We start from the raw sequence: 18958 nt of genomic DNA, 5'->3' as shown, positions 1-18958 counted from the left end.
TCTATACCAATTAAAATTGTATGTACCTATAAAGTATGGCCAGTAATATTATAATATAATTAAAACTGTTAAAAATATATGTCGTTATTATTTATAGACCATGATTTTTAGTTTTTTCTATTTCGAAAAATCTTGAATATACAAACCAGTGTGGTCACCCACAGAAAGAGACAAAAAACAACACTGACGTCATTCAAGGTTATATTTTCTTGTGACAAGTCAATGGTCATAGTGCAATCTCCAGTGTATTAGATATAAGCTTCTTGCCAAGGTTGAAGCGGGACTATTACATGACTTCGCTTTCCATCAGTCTTTCACCAGACTGTATATTATGAACATTGCAATTGCAAAATAAAAATGTATTTTTGTTGCTGCAATAACAAAAAGTAATAATCAATCGAGGTAAAACAGCAGTTAGTCATAATTGCGGTCGCTTTTTAGCTATTAATTGTACAGAACATTTTGTGCCGCAAGTCCGATTCGCACTTACCTAACCAATTTTTTTAACTGCTTCACCCTACGCATTAAAATGTAACTTAACCAGATGTATACGTAGTTGTTCATCGTCATCTTCATCAGCCTATATTTAGTCTTACTGCAGGGACACAAACTGGTGGCAATACTAAGATCCATGCGAAGGTGATGAAAAAGAACTTTGCAGAAAACTGGCCTTTTTCAAAGTCCAAAGAGCCTGCAAAGAAAGAGAAAAAAATTAACACAGATAAATAAGCAAAAAAATTAAGTTTAGTAGTAAATATTTTTTGAACAATATCACAGAGACCATCCACTAAAATAATTAATACACGGTATATTGTTCAGCATTTCTTTTTCCAGTTTTAAGATTCATCCAAACAAATATTAAGTAGATAAATGATTGCAGAAAAATAATACGAATAATATTATATTAAATGGGTATTAATTAATAATGCGGAAAATAGTACATGGTGCTCCTGATATTATCTTGATATGAGAAACTTGTCATTTGTAGATACTCGCATAAATTGATATTATGTTCTGTTGACCACTTACAGAGAAGAATGCTACATTGCATTATAATATATCCTCAATATTAAGTATCGCAAAAATTAATTGAATATTAATTAATAATAGTAGATAAACGATTTTTTTTTCTAAAAAAAGTAACCTTGTACCCTTTACCAAAGCTTAGTCTATCTCTAGTGATAATATGATATTTAAAGCGTGACAAACTGAGTTACTTTAAAATTTACAATATTAAAAGGATAGATACAAATATGAGATAACTAAAAATGATTAATTCTAAAAGCTATGCCAATTATTCACTGTTTTGGTTGTTTTTAAGTTTGTTTTCGTCTTCGTTCACTATTACTATCTAATTTATCTAAATTGTTTCTTTGTCGATAGTAAACACAAGACAAATATTTTAATTCAAAACACTGATAGGATTTTTCAAGCTTACAGTATACACTAACTATCACGCATATGTTTGAAGCACACTGCCATTATTTCACCCCTCTAATAACTAAAATTCGAAGCTTTCATAAGTCGCATGTGGTGTATGATTAGTTTTATCATACACAAATGTATTGTTGAACAAAATGTGAGGGATTATAATGCACAGCTTGTAGGGTGGCCCATCTCACGTACGGCGTTTACTTTAGCATTGTTTTGATAAGCGATTTTTATGTTCAATATTGTTGTATCGTATTTAGCGTTAGCGAAATCGATACGTGGTATTAGAATATTTTACGCACTTATGCACAATTCAAGGAATTTTTATTTGAGCTGTTTAGTGATTAGCATCTAAGACATTCATAATTATTGTCTTCATAAATCTGTTAAAATTCAAGGCCAGTAGTTTATTTTACTAAAGTAGACTTAAACTTTTTACACTAAATACTTATGTAAAATTGTACATATTTATCAAGCTGATTCTTTTAACCATCACAATTTGAATATCGATACTTTATCATGGATATAATGTGCATAATATTATATGGTTCATCAGATATCGATGCTATTACAGTAAGCTACGATACAAGTGTTATCTATAGATATTAATAATAAGTATTATTATTATATACATGCTGGCTGGCCGCTTATGCCACGTCACGTGGAGCGCACGTTTGTCGTGAATTATCAATAAAGTACTTGTTGACCTAAATAATAACCTCGATGTTAGGTGGTAAGTTCTAAGGGGGGTTGAGGAAATTTTGAAGAATATTGGCACACACACTTCGGTGACGATTATGAGATAATGGTTTATTTTATTGAATTTTAAATTAAAAGTTTGTGAATGAAAATTAACTGGAAGGTACTCTAATATACCTAACATAACAAATTCATTTTTATAATAGTACGTTACCTAAGAATATTATGTAGGTACCTATTTTACCAATACGTTTTTTTTTAATAACAGTGACTACGATATTTAAGAGTCAGCAGTTCAGTACGTTCGATGAATAATATTTGCTACTCTCGTCTCCGTTTCGCCCAAATGCATAAATTACGAAAACCACGAATCTATAACATGTTACATTCAAGTATATTTTTTAATTTTAAATTTTAATATAATACATAGTAATATTATAATGTCCTATGGACCTTCTTACATTTCTATTTCTTATGTTAATATTGTTTAAGATTATTATGAATGGCAATGTGTGAATAATGTGCATAATATAATGATTCATTAGTTTCTCCCTGTTAAATAACGACCACAGCTTGTAATTTGTCATCTTTGTTATTTTCAATATGTCTTATTTTATTGAAACAAATTTGGTAGATGCAACTTAAAAAATATTTAAGAAATCTTACTTTGCTTTTACTCTGTATTTATCGTTGATATTGCAAATAAAATATAGATAAATAGGTTTCCGCCCGTGGCTTTGCCCGCGCTGTCAAAGAAAAACCAGCATAGTTCCCGTTCCCGTGGGATTTCCGGGATTACGTCATTTTCCCGGGATAAAAAGTAGCCTTTGTCCTTTCTCGGGTATCAAAATATATCCATACCAAATTTCATGTAAATTGGTTCAGTAGTTTAGGCGTGATTGAATAACAGACAGACAGAGTTACTTTCACATTTAATATATTAGAATTTAGAATGAATTATTCAAAATTAATCACGTATAAATAACGCTATTTCCGCCTGTAAGCAATCGGAACTTAAATAAATTGTAAAAGTTAGGATGTAAACAACCCCGGTGCGAACGTGACCTATTCACGAGCATCGAATCTTTCTATAAATTTTATAGTTACTTGTAAAACTATATTTAAACCAAATGATCCTGCAAAAGTGCAAACGTTGTTTTGGCATATTTATAGCATTGATGATTACATCACGTACAAATGTAAAATAATCGAAGTAGTTCTTGAGATTAACGCGTTCAAACAAACAGACTCTTCAGCTTCATCCCATTAGTATAGATATGTAAAAAATGATAGCATCATCTTATGGGATCCTTATCAATAAAGAGTGTCAATGTAATGTCCCACAGTTCAGAACCATTTATTCTATAGATTTATTAAGCTAACTTTGTATTGAGAACAAAAATAATTCGGAGATGTATTTCTTATGATATTTATGAGTTACTTAGAAAAAGTGCTCGTGTTACTAATACAAATTAATCCCACTTTAGTATGAAATTACATTTCATTTGTTGATCAAATATTAGATGTAATTAGCTTATTTATGATTGTTAAACATAACGAATTTACCCTCCAGGGTTCTATAATTTTCATATCATTTTATCAGTTGGATTTATCGTTTTAGTTTGTGTTTAACTGTTGGTTTACCGTTTACGTACGAAAAATTAATTAATTGTTACATTGTTAACGCGTGAATAGAATTAGAATGTAAGTATTATGTATTTCTTCTCAAAATAATATGAAAACAGTTTTTCTTTACGTATAGTTAACTCAACTATCTTACCAGCTTTGTACGAAGTATTTTATCCACACGTGACGTACGTATCCCGTCTTCGTTTCACAAAATAAAACTAAAATAATAATCAGATACAACTACCAATTCCTAGAAACTATTACAAGCATTTGATTGGTGTACCTACCCATGCTACAATAATTTTTATTTGCGGGTAGACGACAAATAAATGTATTGAAGTTAGTTGAAGTTTCATAGTTTGACAATATTATGAAGTAAATCTGTCGGCTAGGCCGTGTGTTGATCGTGTGCGCTATGATAAGGCAGTGTAATCGAGCGATGTACGCTGTTATCAGCGATAAGGAGACGGCAAACATGTACGCCGAGTATGGATTGTGGCACGGAAAATGTTCTAGAACAATGAGGTACCAATTTTATGTGATATTTATTAAATTGTATCGTTGTATTTTTACGACGATGTATGAGGTGGATAGGTTAGGAGTGATCCTTGATGGTCACAGATCAGATCTGTGTTGATGATTGTTGTTTTTTTTTTTTGTATCTGTATTGAAAGGTGGTTTTTATTGTGTTTTAACTTAAAATGAAATGAATTTGTGTTCGATTTAATATAAAGTTTTTAACATAGTATGTCCGTGAATAAATTGCATACTTACATATGATTTAGTGCTTTTTACGCCAATACTTGTTTTATTAATGATTTTGCTTTATTACTTACATAATAATAGTATTATGTTATGAACATACAATTTGTTTATCGACACATAACTGTATAATATAGGTTGTAATGCATGATTAATTATTATATTATAGCTTATAACTATGTGTAGATTGATTATTATCAAACTTGTAGTATTCTTCTATGTACAATGTACATACCTACTTATTAGATTTACTACTTCTTTATTGCTATGTGCTGAAGATATTTAAGCATTAAATACTATATGAATGAAAAAGTGACAATCACAAAATTATCATAATATTATATACAATAAGTTTTGAATTTCCTTTTACGCATTAGGCATTCATATTGCATAAATTATTACATATTTAAACTAACTGTTAACTGCATTTAAAAATAAATTCTTCGCGTCTCATCGTACACTTTTCTATAACTAATTATAATTAAAACTTGTTTGAAGATTATCTCTTCTTCTGTGAAATTATGTCATACATTCACATAACTGCAAAAGTCAATAAATGCTTGGTACCCTCGTAAAATGAATCGATATCTCAGTTATAAGTGTCCACACTTATTTCTCAGTAATGTTGACATTTTAAATAAGACAAAGATTTAGAGTAATCTTGATCACAGTATTATCGATACGAATATATTATTCATAGTGTAAAAAAAGTCTCATAATATTACTTATTATATACTTTTTTTATTTCACGGGAATAACCTTTAACAATTATTTATTATATAGGTAGGTAGGCTACGAGTAAAAATATACTACGACATAAAAAAAAACATTGTTTTAATTGTTTCAGTGGGATGAATATGAGCATAAATAACAACAACTGCACGAGCATAAACAACAACAACAATGAGGAGAAATCCGAGATGCCAGATCCAGATTATATTAAGGTAATTATTATTATTCTCATTTTTAATATAATATTTTAATTTTACTTAATTTTTAAAATAAATAAATACAAAATTTAAAAAGCGTTCAAACTACATAAACTTTCAGAAGCGACTTAAGTGCCAAAAGTATAGATAGTATAAATTAGTGATTTTGCCAATGACAATATCTTAGAAAATTGTGAGGACATCCTCCTCATAAACGGCTTATCCACACACAATAAAAGTCACTTTTCGCCACCATAATCGCGGCTCAAGCAGTTGCTAATTCACGTGCGAGTGTGCAGATATATGAAACTCCACAGTATATAGATAATAATATAATAGCACACAGAGATTCGTGTAAATCCGCAACCCCCAAACACAACCGCGTAATCTTAACTAATGCGTCGAGATTTACGACGCAAGGAGCACTCCAGCGGATCACTGAACACCGTCCGGGATTTGTTTACACTTGACGATTTAGCGTTTGCGATATTATTCGAGTGTTGGCGGTTTGAATCGTAATCTAGTATAGTGTTGTCAATTATTGTATTATTATCTGTGAGCGTAATGGAAAACACACTATTGGTGACTCCGCGTTTGAAATAAGAATGCGTTTTACAATGACGTTAACTGTCATTTGATGTTTGACATTTAGTTTTTTTTGTAAGCACAAACCCAGGCTGTTGCATATTTAAGCTATTGCATAGCTTCTATCGCGGGCCTTGAGCGCATGGACTGAATCGAGAAATTCCGTAACGAAAAAACCTCACGCTCCCCACTCCGACGGGCTCCGAGGTGTGGCTTGAAGGCATGCTATGCAATAGCTTTACCGTGGCAGTCCCCGAGTGCCACACGTCTTTTTTTTGTAAGCACACACCCATGCTTTAAATAAATTCTGTCTGTGTGCTAACAACGCGGTAAAATAATGTTTAGGCACAGACTAATAATAATATACTACGTATACAAGTTTAGGTAATGGTTTTGTAAGAAATGTTTGTTTCGTCAAGTACTTATACTAGAGGTATATTTACATATCATGATAAGATGGCTTTTATCATTCTTATTTTTGTTGGCATAATATTATTATAGATCACTTTTTACAACATTTCCTGAATTAAATTGTTCAAATTCCTTTGAACAATTTAATGTTTTTGCGTGCCTCTTATATGATTTTTCTTTAAGCTTAGATCGAATAATCTATTAAAATTATATTCAAGCCTAGATGTTATCTCAAGGTTATCCTTGAATTACTTTAAAGATTCATTCAAAACAGATTTATTTTTAACCGGTCAAGTCCTTTTTTTCTTATTCAGTCTGCGTCTACTTTAAAATCTGTTTTCTAATCGTCTAGACTCTAGACTTACTTTACTTTAGGCTTTATTTTATAGTAATAATGAATAATTTTGCCTCATTTTCTTGTCACGTCATTTCAGAACTACATTAAATATCCCTCGACAGTTATTATTGTCTTATTTAAAACTTGAAATTGGTATAAATTGTCACAAGCGGACTATTTTACAAATAAATTTCAACTTTTAAAAGCTTTTATCTGTATTTAAATTATTCTTTACAGCCGTTTAGTGTGACTAACTAGGTATTCATTTTCTGAACGAAATTTTAAAAAAGTATTTATGTTGACGTGGATGGGTATTTTACTATAATATGCAGATATCACGTAACTAAGGACATACTTAACTAAAAATCATAAAAATATCAGTATAGTAGACTAAAGACTATCAATACCTTTATGGCCGGCTTATAATGTAAATGGTAATTAAAATATATTCTATTTTATGTTACATAAGCTTTCTTTATTCAGAAACCGGCATTTAATAATCACAATTACCACAGACCCACATAAGTGACTACATCATAATATTTTATAATCACCACTCGGCTGATGCAAATGAATGTTTAATCTGTGCAAAGATTGTTATCAAGCGACTCGACGGTATTTCAGGTGACCCAGATTACGTGTTGCCTTATCACTTGTGAGAATGCGATTTTCACATCGCCCGGTGTATCTGAACAACTGTATCACTTTACATTTTGAGTGTATTACAATCCGATCCTATCACAGTTATCTACTTTCATTGCTTCTTTTACAAGAAGGATGAATTTGACATGCCCTACATGAATTGCAATGTACGTGAGCACATATAAAACTCGTCGATACAGATTGTCTCGTAATAGATTTCGATGCTTTATCGCTTTTTTTTGCGTTTATCAATTTGTTATCTGTATTTGCTCACTTTCTTGCGTCAATATGGCCAGTATTTTTGGAACGTTTTTCGGTTGATTGCGCCACAGGTAACGAGTAGGTACCTTATATTTTTAGATATTTTATCGCTATCACACGAGATAAATGTCAATCATAATGGCCAAAATATATTCTTTCCTTTTACGAAATTATTAAAAATGCTTTCATACTTTTATAAAGAGATTTGAAATACCTGGCACGCTGTTGAAAAATGTATATTCTATCAAATTTTCCAAGCATTCTTTTACAAAAATTTCAAACTTTTAATTTAGTTGTAAAATGTTTCAGTATTTCTCTCCGTGACATTTTTCATACTTTAAACGAGATAGACATGTGAACAGCTGTATAAAGTCTTTAACTATAACCTTTACATAAATCTATAAAGAAGAAAAAACACTTTATTACTGTATTCTTTATTTAATAGTTGACAGTGAAGTTAAACCTACATACCTAATAGCAATCAGAATACGTAGTAGTCACTTGTTTTACATTAAAAAACGACGTGTGGCACTCGGGGACTGCCGCGGTATTAACATTTATTTGAACATTATTTATACAAGCATTATTTATACAATTTATTTATACAACATTAAGCTATTGCATGCTATGCCTTCAAGCCACACCTCCGCCCGTCGGAGTGGGGAGCGTGAGGTGGTTTCGTTACGGAATTTCTCGATTCGGTACCCGCGCTCATGGCCCGCGATAGAAGCTATGCAAATCTCAGAGCAATAAACCTATAGAGTACTTGTATCGAGCGTATACAATTTACATATATTTGTTTCTCTCTATCTAAAGAAAACGTCGTATGAAAGAATGAGATAGCTATAGACTACAAGCTACGTTTCAACATAGTCATGGCACCATTTTTACTATAGGTACGTATTTATATAGATAGAAGGTGATAGTGATGGGATGTGCTTCAATCGATAAAATCGTGAATGCATTTTGCATTTACGGTTTCGTGAAATAATAAATAATAAAAAAAAAAAAATTAATAATTAATTTCAGTTCAATACATTATTTGTTTAATCCTACGAATATAATTAATGCGAAATTATGCGAGAATGGATAACCGATTACAATGAAATTTTGTACATACACACATAGGATAGATTTTATCCCGGAAATCCCACGTGAACGGAAACTGTGCGGGATTTTCTTTAAAAACGCGGGCGGAAAGCTAGTATATTATAAAATAAATTTTAAAACTTGAAATGTACCTAATCCTACTACTATTATAAAGGCGAAAGTTTGTAAGTATGGATGTATGGATGTTTGTTACTCTTTCACGTAAAAACTACTGAATTTTGGAAAAATTACTTTTGATCCCGTTAATCCCACAGAAATGGGAACTATGCGGGTTTTTATTTGAAAACGCATGTATATCAAGTATGTATTTTAATAGTAGTTTCTCATCTATGAGGACTGTCATTTAATCAACCGTTTAATTTTCACATAGTTACACAAGAAACTTATGTGTAAAAAAATTCCAAATAAAAATTCACCTTCTTTAATCAAATGTATTTATTATGTACAGGAACAAAAAAAACGTAAGCGTAAGATTGCACAATTCTTCTAGAGTTCGAAATGCAGTGAACACAATCTACTAAATTTCGACGGCGTCCAATCTACTCGTCTCATGTTTTATACCCATTTTTTATTTAGCTCTGGAAATCTAAAACAAAATGAATTTATTAATAATCTAAAAAAGAAAATAATAAACAACAAACTAAACACATAAGTCAAATAAAACTACCAAGTGGTATTTTTTATTTTCCTGCTGTAGAAAATTTACATCTATTATTTGCAACAACAACTACATATAAATCTGATATAAGAAACAAAATAAATAAATCAACGTTAATATGAAATAGATTTTATGTCATAAATCGATAATATACGCTGGATGTGTTACATCACTACGGTGGTAAACAAAATGCCAAATGAGATAATATTGTGACATTTTTTAAAATTATTTAATTCTTTTGTATTCCACAACCCCATAAAGTGGGTAAATGTTACAGTTACAACATAGAATTATAAAAAAGCGCTTGATAAAACCTTCAAATAGGGTTAAAACATAAATATTTATCAATTTGCTGAAAATCACTTACCGATGGAAAGATATTTTCTCATTGTTTTCATCCAAAACTTCCATTCGACTAGTGATAGCCGGTAGCTAAACATACAATAGTGATTTTAGCACACTGACAAATAAAAAGAAACACTTTATATTTTCTGAATATTTCGTTAAAAACACTTGATGCACCGAGACCTCCAGCTGGAAGGCAAACAAAATATAGCCGGCGCGCTACGTTTGAAGACAGTGCAGATACTCTATCGCTATCTCAATCTGGCTTATGCTGTTATTGACTAAGAGTAAGTAGATTAGAAAATATGTATTTTGTTCTGTCTCAATATAAGAACTCTATAGGTTTATTGCTCTGAGATGCAAATAGCTTAAAAAAACGACCGAATCTCACACACCGATCTCACTACACAGTACACATTAATTACTCCGATATATCACTTAATTTTCGAATTCGCAGCTCACCGCGCAACTTTAGATTCAATAAAGTTAACGTTCGATCGGTTTCCGATACGGCACCGAAAATAATTATATCTCTTGGCGGGAAAGTTTTTTTGTCTCTGTATATTTTAATTGCGTGAGGTCCTGTGATATAATAAACGGGTGTTTTCTTTTTTCTTTCGTCGACATACTATAAAGATTTTTCTATTAATTAATTTTATTAAATTAGAAAGTACCACTATATATTTTTTGCTTATGTGAAAAAAATTATATATTTAATTAGAGTCGCTCCTATCTACCTGTGGCATCTAAAAGTGGATGACCTGGTACGAATATTTTAATACGACATATTTTTTAACTAGTACTCTTACATCCTAAGTAACATTAAAACGTTTACGTTTGCCTTACAGATGTTCGTCGGGCAGGTGCCCAGAAGTATGGACGAGAACGACCTACGGCTGATGTTCGAAGAGTTCGGTCGGGTGCACCAGATCAACGTGCTACGGGACAAGATTACGGGCGCGAGTAAAGGTTTGTTTCTCGAATGCTCTCGAACGTTCTAGAATGTTCTACGGCTAGTGTTCGAAGATTTGGGGCGGATTCACCGGATCAACGTGTTACGGGACAAGATTACGGGCACGAGTAAAGGTTTGTTCTCGAATGTTCTAGTATGTTCTACGAGCAGAGCAACTTGAAAAATGTTCTACGGCGTGTTGGAAGACAAGACGAGTAGATTGAAGACGCAAATATTAAACAGACAAATAACATTGCATTATATTAAAGTGCTACGTACATTTCTTCCCATACAGTAAAACTGCATAAACAAATAAATAGATAGCCTGATAACACACTGCCGTGCAAAACCGTAGTTAGTTAGATATAAAACCTCTTGAACTATTAAAATATAAATTCTTTTCATTGAATGTGTGCAAGCAATTTCACTGAGCGGGCATTCGTATGTGTGTGTGCAAATAAATAAAGTGGCATTTCTTTGCACAAAACTAGGCTACAAAATGCCTTTTTTAAATGCAATATTTTTAATTCGATTCCCGTAGCAACAGCATTTAAATTAAAAAGCAAATAATAATCTATGTGCGTAGAATAAAACACAAATAAATTTTTTTTTTTTTTTTTTTTTTTTTTTTTTTTTTTTAATAGGTCCACCAAACTGGACATAGCACTACAAAAATAATAGATATGGTTATTCTATGATACATCACAAGTAATAGGTGCTAGACCTTCTAGAGGTGAACACAGCCTGCAATAATGTACGCGAATACATATAATTACATTATTACAATATTAACATAATTTAGAAAAATAACATTATGGAACAATTTAAATACAATATTTATGTAATTTTGGAAACTAATTTTTTAAATGAATTTAGGGATGCGCTAAATATATCGACGTTATTACATACTATTTCGTTGTAAGCTGAACACATGCGGTGCAATGACGAGTGTTGAGCGTAGTTTGTACGACAAAAGGGAAGACTAAACGTTTTCATGTTAGTGGGACGGCTGAATGGCCTTGGTACATGTATGCTAATTTTTCCCAATAATTGAGAATTATCTATTTTACCATTTATAATTTTGTATAGAAACACGATATCAGAAAGGGTCCGTCTGCTTTCAAGCGATTTCATTTTAAAATGCATAAGTCTAGAAGAATAAGACGTTAGGTTACGGCAAAGGTTGTGAGCGAAAGTTAGGTGGTACAGGAATTGTTTCTGTATCCGTTCCAACCGCTGTATGTGTACGGCATAAGTAGGATTCCACACAGGGCTACAGTATTCGAGGAGAGATCGTACGTAGTAATTAAAAAGCAATACTGGTACTTCAGAGTCATTAAAGAATTTGGTCTGTCTAATGATGAATCCCGAAAGGCGTGCGGCCCTTGTTGCTACCGAGTCTATGTGCTCGCGAAAGTCGACTTTTCTGTCCACCACAACACCGAGATCGCGGATGTTCGTGACTTCACCGATTGGAATGTTATCAATAGAGTAAGTTACATGAAGTGGATTTCGTTTCCTTGTGAATTTCATATGATAACACTTAGATACGTTAAGGAACATGTTATTTTTTGCGCACCATAATGTAATGCTGTTGATATCGTTTTGTAATGCTAAAGTATCTTCATGGTTTTTTATTACCCTATACAATTTGAGATCGTCGGCGAACATTTGGTACTTAGACGTAATGTTGGCACCTAGGTCGTTAACGTATAGTAAAAAAAAGAGAGGACCGAGGTGAGAGCCTTGAGGTACACCTGAGGGTACTGGTCGAGCGACTGACTTGTAACCTCTGAGTATAACTAATTGGGACCTATTACGAAGATATGATTCGCACCATCTGAGCAGAGAGCCGCAAATACCTGCGTGGTACAACTTTTGGACAAGAAGGCTATGATCAACCATGTCAAATGCCTTGGAGAAATCTGTGTAGATAGCATGAATTTCATTTTGTTTTTCGAGCTCTTCATTGATGTCGCTGACGTATTCCAAAAGGTTAGACATGGTTGAACGCCCTGGAAGAAAACCGTGTTGACAGGGGTCAAACAGAGGTTTGAGATGAAAATAAAATCTATTGTAAATTATGGATTCGAACAGCTTACCCATGGCTGACAGTATTGATATCGGCCTATAATTCTTAACATCACTCTGGTCGCCTTTTTTGTGTATTGGAGTGATGTGGGCAATTTTCCATTTAGTCGGAAAATGGCCGAGGGAGATAGATTTATTGTAGATGTGGTACAGAGGCTTTGTGAGTTGCGCAGAACAAGTTTTTAAGAACAGGGGAGCGATTCCGTCTGGGCCTGGTCCCTTGTTAATGTCTATTCGTTGAAGTGATTTGTAGATTTCAGTTTCAGAGATGTTGCAAGAGCTGAGAGATCCATTGTTAGTGAAAGGTGTCATAGCGAAATCTACTGAATGGGGTGCAAGTTTACTATTGTATATGGAGTGGAAGTATTCGGAAAAGAGATTACAGATATTGTCCCCGCCTTGAACGTTTCGGTCATGAAGATACATTTCATCAGGAATGTCCCTACTATTTGATCTTAAGGATTTTATAAAGGACCAGAAGTATTTTGGGTCTTTTTTTATTTGAGCCTTTGCCTCAGATTTAAGTCTATTGATACATGTCAGTAGCATTTTTTGGCAACGGTCACGTAACATTTGAAAAGTAACCAGGTCCATTGGATTAGAGTATTTTTTGTACCTGTTGTGATACTTTGACTTTTCGTTTAGGCATTTAATTAATGACCGACTGAACCAAAAGGGATAGTTCTTGTTATTTTTTGGTCGTAAGGGCGTGTATTGTGTTATTATGGGAGTTATAATACTATAGAATGTATCAACTGTTTCGTCTACTGTTTGTTTAGATTCAAAATAGCTATCCCAACGTATTTTATCTAATTCCTCTTTGATTTTATTGTAGTCTGCCTTAGAAAAATTGAGGCTAGGAAACTTATTAATTTTGGGTGGTTTGTAATTTTTAAGTTTTATATGTATGTCTAAAGGAGGGTGATGATTATCAATTTTTACAAGGGGGAATGGATTGATCATAACTTGAGATGAGTCTTTTGCGTTAGTGACAATAAGATCTAGCGTGCGGTAATTAATGTTTGTGACAGGATTTATTTGGTGGAGACTATTGAATGAAAGGGTGTCAATTAGCAGATTGTCGATTGGATTTGACAAGCAGATAGGGACTAGATCTTTGTTTGTATCTAATTTCCATTGGATGTGAGGCAGATTAAAATCACCCGCCAACAAGATCACCGATTTCTTCGGTAATTTATGCTGAACAATATTGTTTAAGTTTGAGGTGAAGTTTTTTAAATTATTTAAAGAGATAGGAGGAGGGAGGTATACTGCGCAAATAAATAGGGGGACGATGGAATTGCCTTGTTTCAGCTTAACAGCTAGCCATAGGTCTTCGGTTGAGGATTCCCATTGCAGCTTACGAATTGGCTGGAACTTATTTAGGACAGCTACAAGTACACCACCTCCAGAGATTTTCTTAGAATCAGAGGAGCTTCGGTCCCTTCTGAATACCGTGTATCTATTGTCAAAAAGTTCGCGATCGAAAACCGAGTCATTCAGCCAAGTCTCCGTAAAAATAACAATATCGGCATTTTGTTTTAAAACATTTGTAAAAAGTTCTTCTGTTTTAGTCCGAAGACCTCTTACATTTTGGTATGTAATTTTAATTTTAGTACAATCGTTTATAACCATTCAGCAAAAAACTAATCGAATTTAAGGGAATTCAGAAAGTCTAAATCCTTAACCACAAAGCTTTTTGACGTTATGTCCTTCCTCATATGAATACGGCCGTTTCTAACCCACACAAATTGAACGTTTTTGTCCTTGGACACTTTACGAGCCGCTGCGTGTAATTGTTTGTTTGTAGGTGATAGATGTTCACAAACGTACACAGGTTTCTGTTCCCCGGCGATGCCCAAATGAGATGAGTTAAGTTTATTGTCCTGATGAGTCCTGTTGAACGTCTTAACGGCTGCAAGTATTTTATCCCGAACCAGAGGACTGGGAAGTTTGACTATAATCGATCTAGGTCGGTTTGATGTTTGGTTAATTTTTGCAACACGATGATAGTTTATTAACTCGTTTTCCGGTAGCACGCAGCCCACTGTAGCAACAAGCTGCTGGATAGTTGTTTTAAGGTTTTCTGCTTTAAATTCTGGAACGTTCTGAATTTCTAGGTTACAATCTCTCGATTGTTGTTCAAGTTGATTCAGCTTAGCGCTCAAATCAGTTACTTGTGATCGTAATGAAGAGTTCTCCAATTCCAAATTTCCTATCTTCTTGGTCTTTACGTCCAGGTCAGCTTTGAGCTCGTCGCACTTCGATGACATGAAATTTACACTATCTGCGAGCTCCTGTATTATACTGCGTGTGCCAGAGTTTTCCTCAGCAAAATCTCGCCTTATATCTCTGAGAAGACGCGATAAAGATTCGTCGAGTTTTTTGTCGATGTACTGTTTGAGGTCTTCGCAATCAGCAGCAGGTGAGATCGGTCCTACTGGACGGTGAGGAGAATTGGAGTTACCACCCCGTTTGTCTGTAGATTTACACTCTGAGCACTTCCAATTGGCCTTGTAGGATTTCGATTCTTTAGAAAAGTTATCTGCAGGAATGCCCAGGCACTGGAAATGGTACGTAGAATTGCACTTGGAACAAATTTTAAGATCGTTTATCTTAACTTGCTTGTTACACTTACTACATATATTCATTGTTTTTAATTTCCCGTAATCTTGGTAAATTTTCTGAAGCTGGCAACTCTACGTCTTATCAAAAATGAAGTTTGACGTTGTCAATTGATTTTGACATGTAAAATCTTGGTTGATTGCGGGTATTTAGCGCTGTGCGTTGTTTGAGGGTATAAAATTCGGTATTGTATTTTGCTATTTCTAGTTGATAAAATGAAAGTAAAGTTGAGATAACAATACCACAGCTTCCTTGTGAGATATATTTCACAAATCACACACTATAAACTTAATACTGGTAGAATTTTAATAATAATTTGAAGTTATTGTACGAGCGTATTTATCAAGGTAAAATGTTGCCCTGCATATAAATGAAAATGAAAAGATGGTATTCAAAATCAACGTGTCATTTTATAACTTTGATTCTAATTAATTTTAAGGACTCGCGAATTATTGTTAAAAATGACAGACATTAATTTGAGTCTTCCATTTATTTTTAAAACTTTCATACAGGCAGGATCTTAGCTATTTCGAAAAAAGCAATTTATAATACGATTTAAGCAATAAACATTACTCTGCAAGAACTACAAAGCAACGTTGAAACGTGAAGCCGAAATTCCACTGAAAAATCATCGCCCCCTCCTTACGACCTTATTAACATCTAAAGTCGACTAATTAAGGTGTCACAGGCACCTTCATGTACACACTCGTGCCTAATACGCAGGTACCTTCGTACAATTATTACTTACTTCAAAAGCCTACGTGATTAAAAACAGGCTCGTTTCTTTGAAGTCATCTAAATTGAAATTCTTGTTACTCTCGTGTGAGTGAATCTATTGAGCAAATATGGAGACGGTTGGAGCTATTAAATTTTGTGTTTCACGTGTGCCAATAATATTACATGGGTAGGTGCTTTGACTTACGATTGCCGTTTTGGCGGTTGATGACGTATGCAAGATGTGAATACGTCTTTATTTTAGTTAAAGTAGGTTAATTAACATTTTATTAGGACAAAAATTAGCAATTTTTAATGCAAATAATGATGGACATTTCTGTACCGTAATTTAACAGTTGAACAGAATGTTAGTCACGAAATTCGATTATTTTTTGCTACGTCATGCCAAAAATTAGTGTCGAATACATTTAAGTTTAATGTATATTATCTTCATAAATATGCTCATTACATTATCAAGCGTCCGCATGACTAAAAAATATCGATATCATGTAGGTATAAATAAAAATTATAAATCTAATCTAACCCTCTATATTATAAGCTCGATCAGAAATTATCTGAGCGGTAAAGATATGCGAATAATTTTACCGTTTCAACAACAATCAAAGGAAAACTCGATTAATAATAAAATAAATTCCGACGCGCGTCATAAGGCGAGAAAGGAACAAGGATAAAATAAAAATAAAATTATATAACAGACTGTCAATTAAGTTTTTTGTCGACGAAAATTTGGAAATTCGTTGAAGCGGCGAAGCTCGAATTCCTTACGAATGATTTCGTTTTCATTTGAGTGTATTAGACCAGCATAATTGTAATTTGTCCCTATTCTTCGTTTTTAATGATGATTATTATATTATAAGAGATTTTTTTTATGAATATAATATTCAAATTGCGTTCCTTTCTCGTTTCAAACAATCACGAGGACAATGAATAATTCACCAAAATACCTTGAAGATGTTATGTAGTAGTAGGTGGTACATTAAAAAATATAATATCAATTTGTTTCAATAATGTATGCTATACAAAAAAAAAATACACACAAATTTATTTTAAAAGGTTATTAGGTAAAACCAGTTGTTAGTTCACGATAATTTTAAAATTCGACATATATCTAAATAATAATAAAATAGTGTTCTAAGCTTATAGCTCATAGGTCCAGGATATTAATGCACAGTGAGCCTTTTTAAATCTAAAAGTTTTGCTCAATTTAAGATGTTCTTTTAAAGCAAGCCTGATATTGTTTCAGCCGACAATGCCTCCGTATGTTACATGTTGACGTTTTTGTTGTTTTGTTTAAAGCCTTTGTGAGGGCTCCTTTGTAAGTCTTCACACAAATACAAGATCTTTTGTTTAATTTCACGAAGCGCTCCGCCGTTTGGCCACAGGCCTACGTTTGAAAAAAAATAAAAAGAAAAAGCCCTACGAATAATGTGAATTACTTTCATATCATCAAGAGGTAATAAAAGGGCGTTGTAAGCATTCAATAATATAGCCAATTATTCTTTATTTTAATTGATATTAATAATTAATCAATGTTTAAAAGAATACGTTCGTGTTCATTTCCTTATAGTCAGGAAATTAATCATTAATTTTAATCGGGAAAACTGATAAACAAAATAAAATGAACTAACAAGCCACATTATTAACTTTTGAAGAGAACTACCTGAATAATTCGATACAATGGTACTATACGGTACTGCTCACAAAGGTACGTATACTTCAGAAGATGTATGTAAAAGGAGGCTAGTTTCAAAAAGAGTGTAAATATTTGTAGATATAGCTTTTATAGTATGAAAGCAATGTGCGTCTCAAATGTTTCGTATTATATTATTATGTGTAATGTAATTGTTTTGTAAACACCTTTTTGTCTCTAGAGAATTATTGTAAATGGCGGTGTGTTATTGTTTCTTGTTCTATTGACTGTTGGTTTGTCTGTATGCACATGCAATAGCATAAATTTGTTATAATGAGTTATATGTCTTGTGTTATATTTATAGGACTTGAAACATTTGAACTTTAAAAACTTAAGGATTTCAATTTTCACAGTTGTTAATCGGTGAACATAGACTAAAAACTTATTTGATACGGTTCGAAAAGTAATTTTGAATAATTTAACAATATATTAGTTAAATTTTTTGAGTTCATTAACTTGAAAAGTATTAAAACTGATGTTGAACTCTAATTCGAATCGTATAATCCTGCCACAGACAATTAAATAATAGTAATAAAGTTTGGCATAATATGAATGTCACTCGATTGAAACTCGACGTATTCATAAAAATAAAACGCTCACATAAACTCGGTTATTACTTGTCAATGCGCCATTTAATCGTTTAGCTTTTTGCGAGAAGCATTTACGGTACGGTATAATTTCGTCCTTGAATGATGTAATTACACCTTGGAGGGCTACAGGTACTCGCAAACAATTATCTTAAATGTATAACGTCTGGTGTTCTGGATAATTGCTCATTAAGATTTTTAGCCAGACGCTGTTTGAAACGATTTTGATATAGCTATAAAAATGTGTTGCTATGCTGGCGTTCTATATACTTTTTATTAATTAGATAATTATCTGTCTGAAAATATACTTTTTATTTATAATATAAACGAATAAGTATAACGAATAGCTTTTATCTGTAAACAAACGTGTATTTTAATAATATACGCACTACAAAAAACAGTATGAAAACAGTTCGTATATTTCAATGTGCGTATCAATGAATAAGTTAATAAGTATGTAATCAACCCTTATATTCTAT

At 32.7% G+C, this 18958-nt stretch overlaps 1 protein-coding gene across 5 annotated transcripts in view; it reads left to right on the top strand.

Annotated features, from left to right (window-relative positions):
• The window catches only part of LOC123693848 (CUGBP Elav-like family member 1), a 306030-nt gene that overhangs the window by 199314 nt on the left and 87758 nt on the right, over positions 1-18958 (top strand). For 3 of the 5 annotated variants that reach the window (XM_045639088.1, XM_045639084.1, XM_045639086.1), the window contains 2 exons: positions 5369-5465; positions 10648-10768. In XM_045639088.1, coding sequence (XP_045495044.1) covers positions 5369-5465; positions 10648-10768 — 218 coding nt within the window. Of the gene's footprint in view, positions 1-4132; positions 4285-5368; positions 5466-10647; positions 10769-18958 lie in introns of those variants that run through there. The other 2 variants (XM_045639085.1, XM_045639087.1) reach the window with 2 other exon arrangements.

This window comes from Colias croceus, chromosome 8, assembly GCF_905220415.1.
Source record: "Colias croceus chromosome 8, ilColCroc2.1".
NCBI lineage: Eukaryota > Metazoa > Arthropoda > Insecta > Lepidoptera > Pieridae > Colias > Colias croceus.
This window is presented reverse-complemented; position numbering and strand designations above follow the sequence as displayed.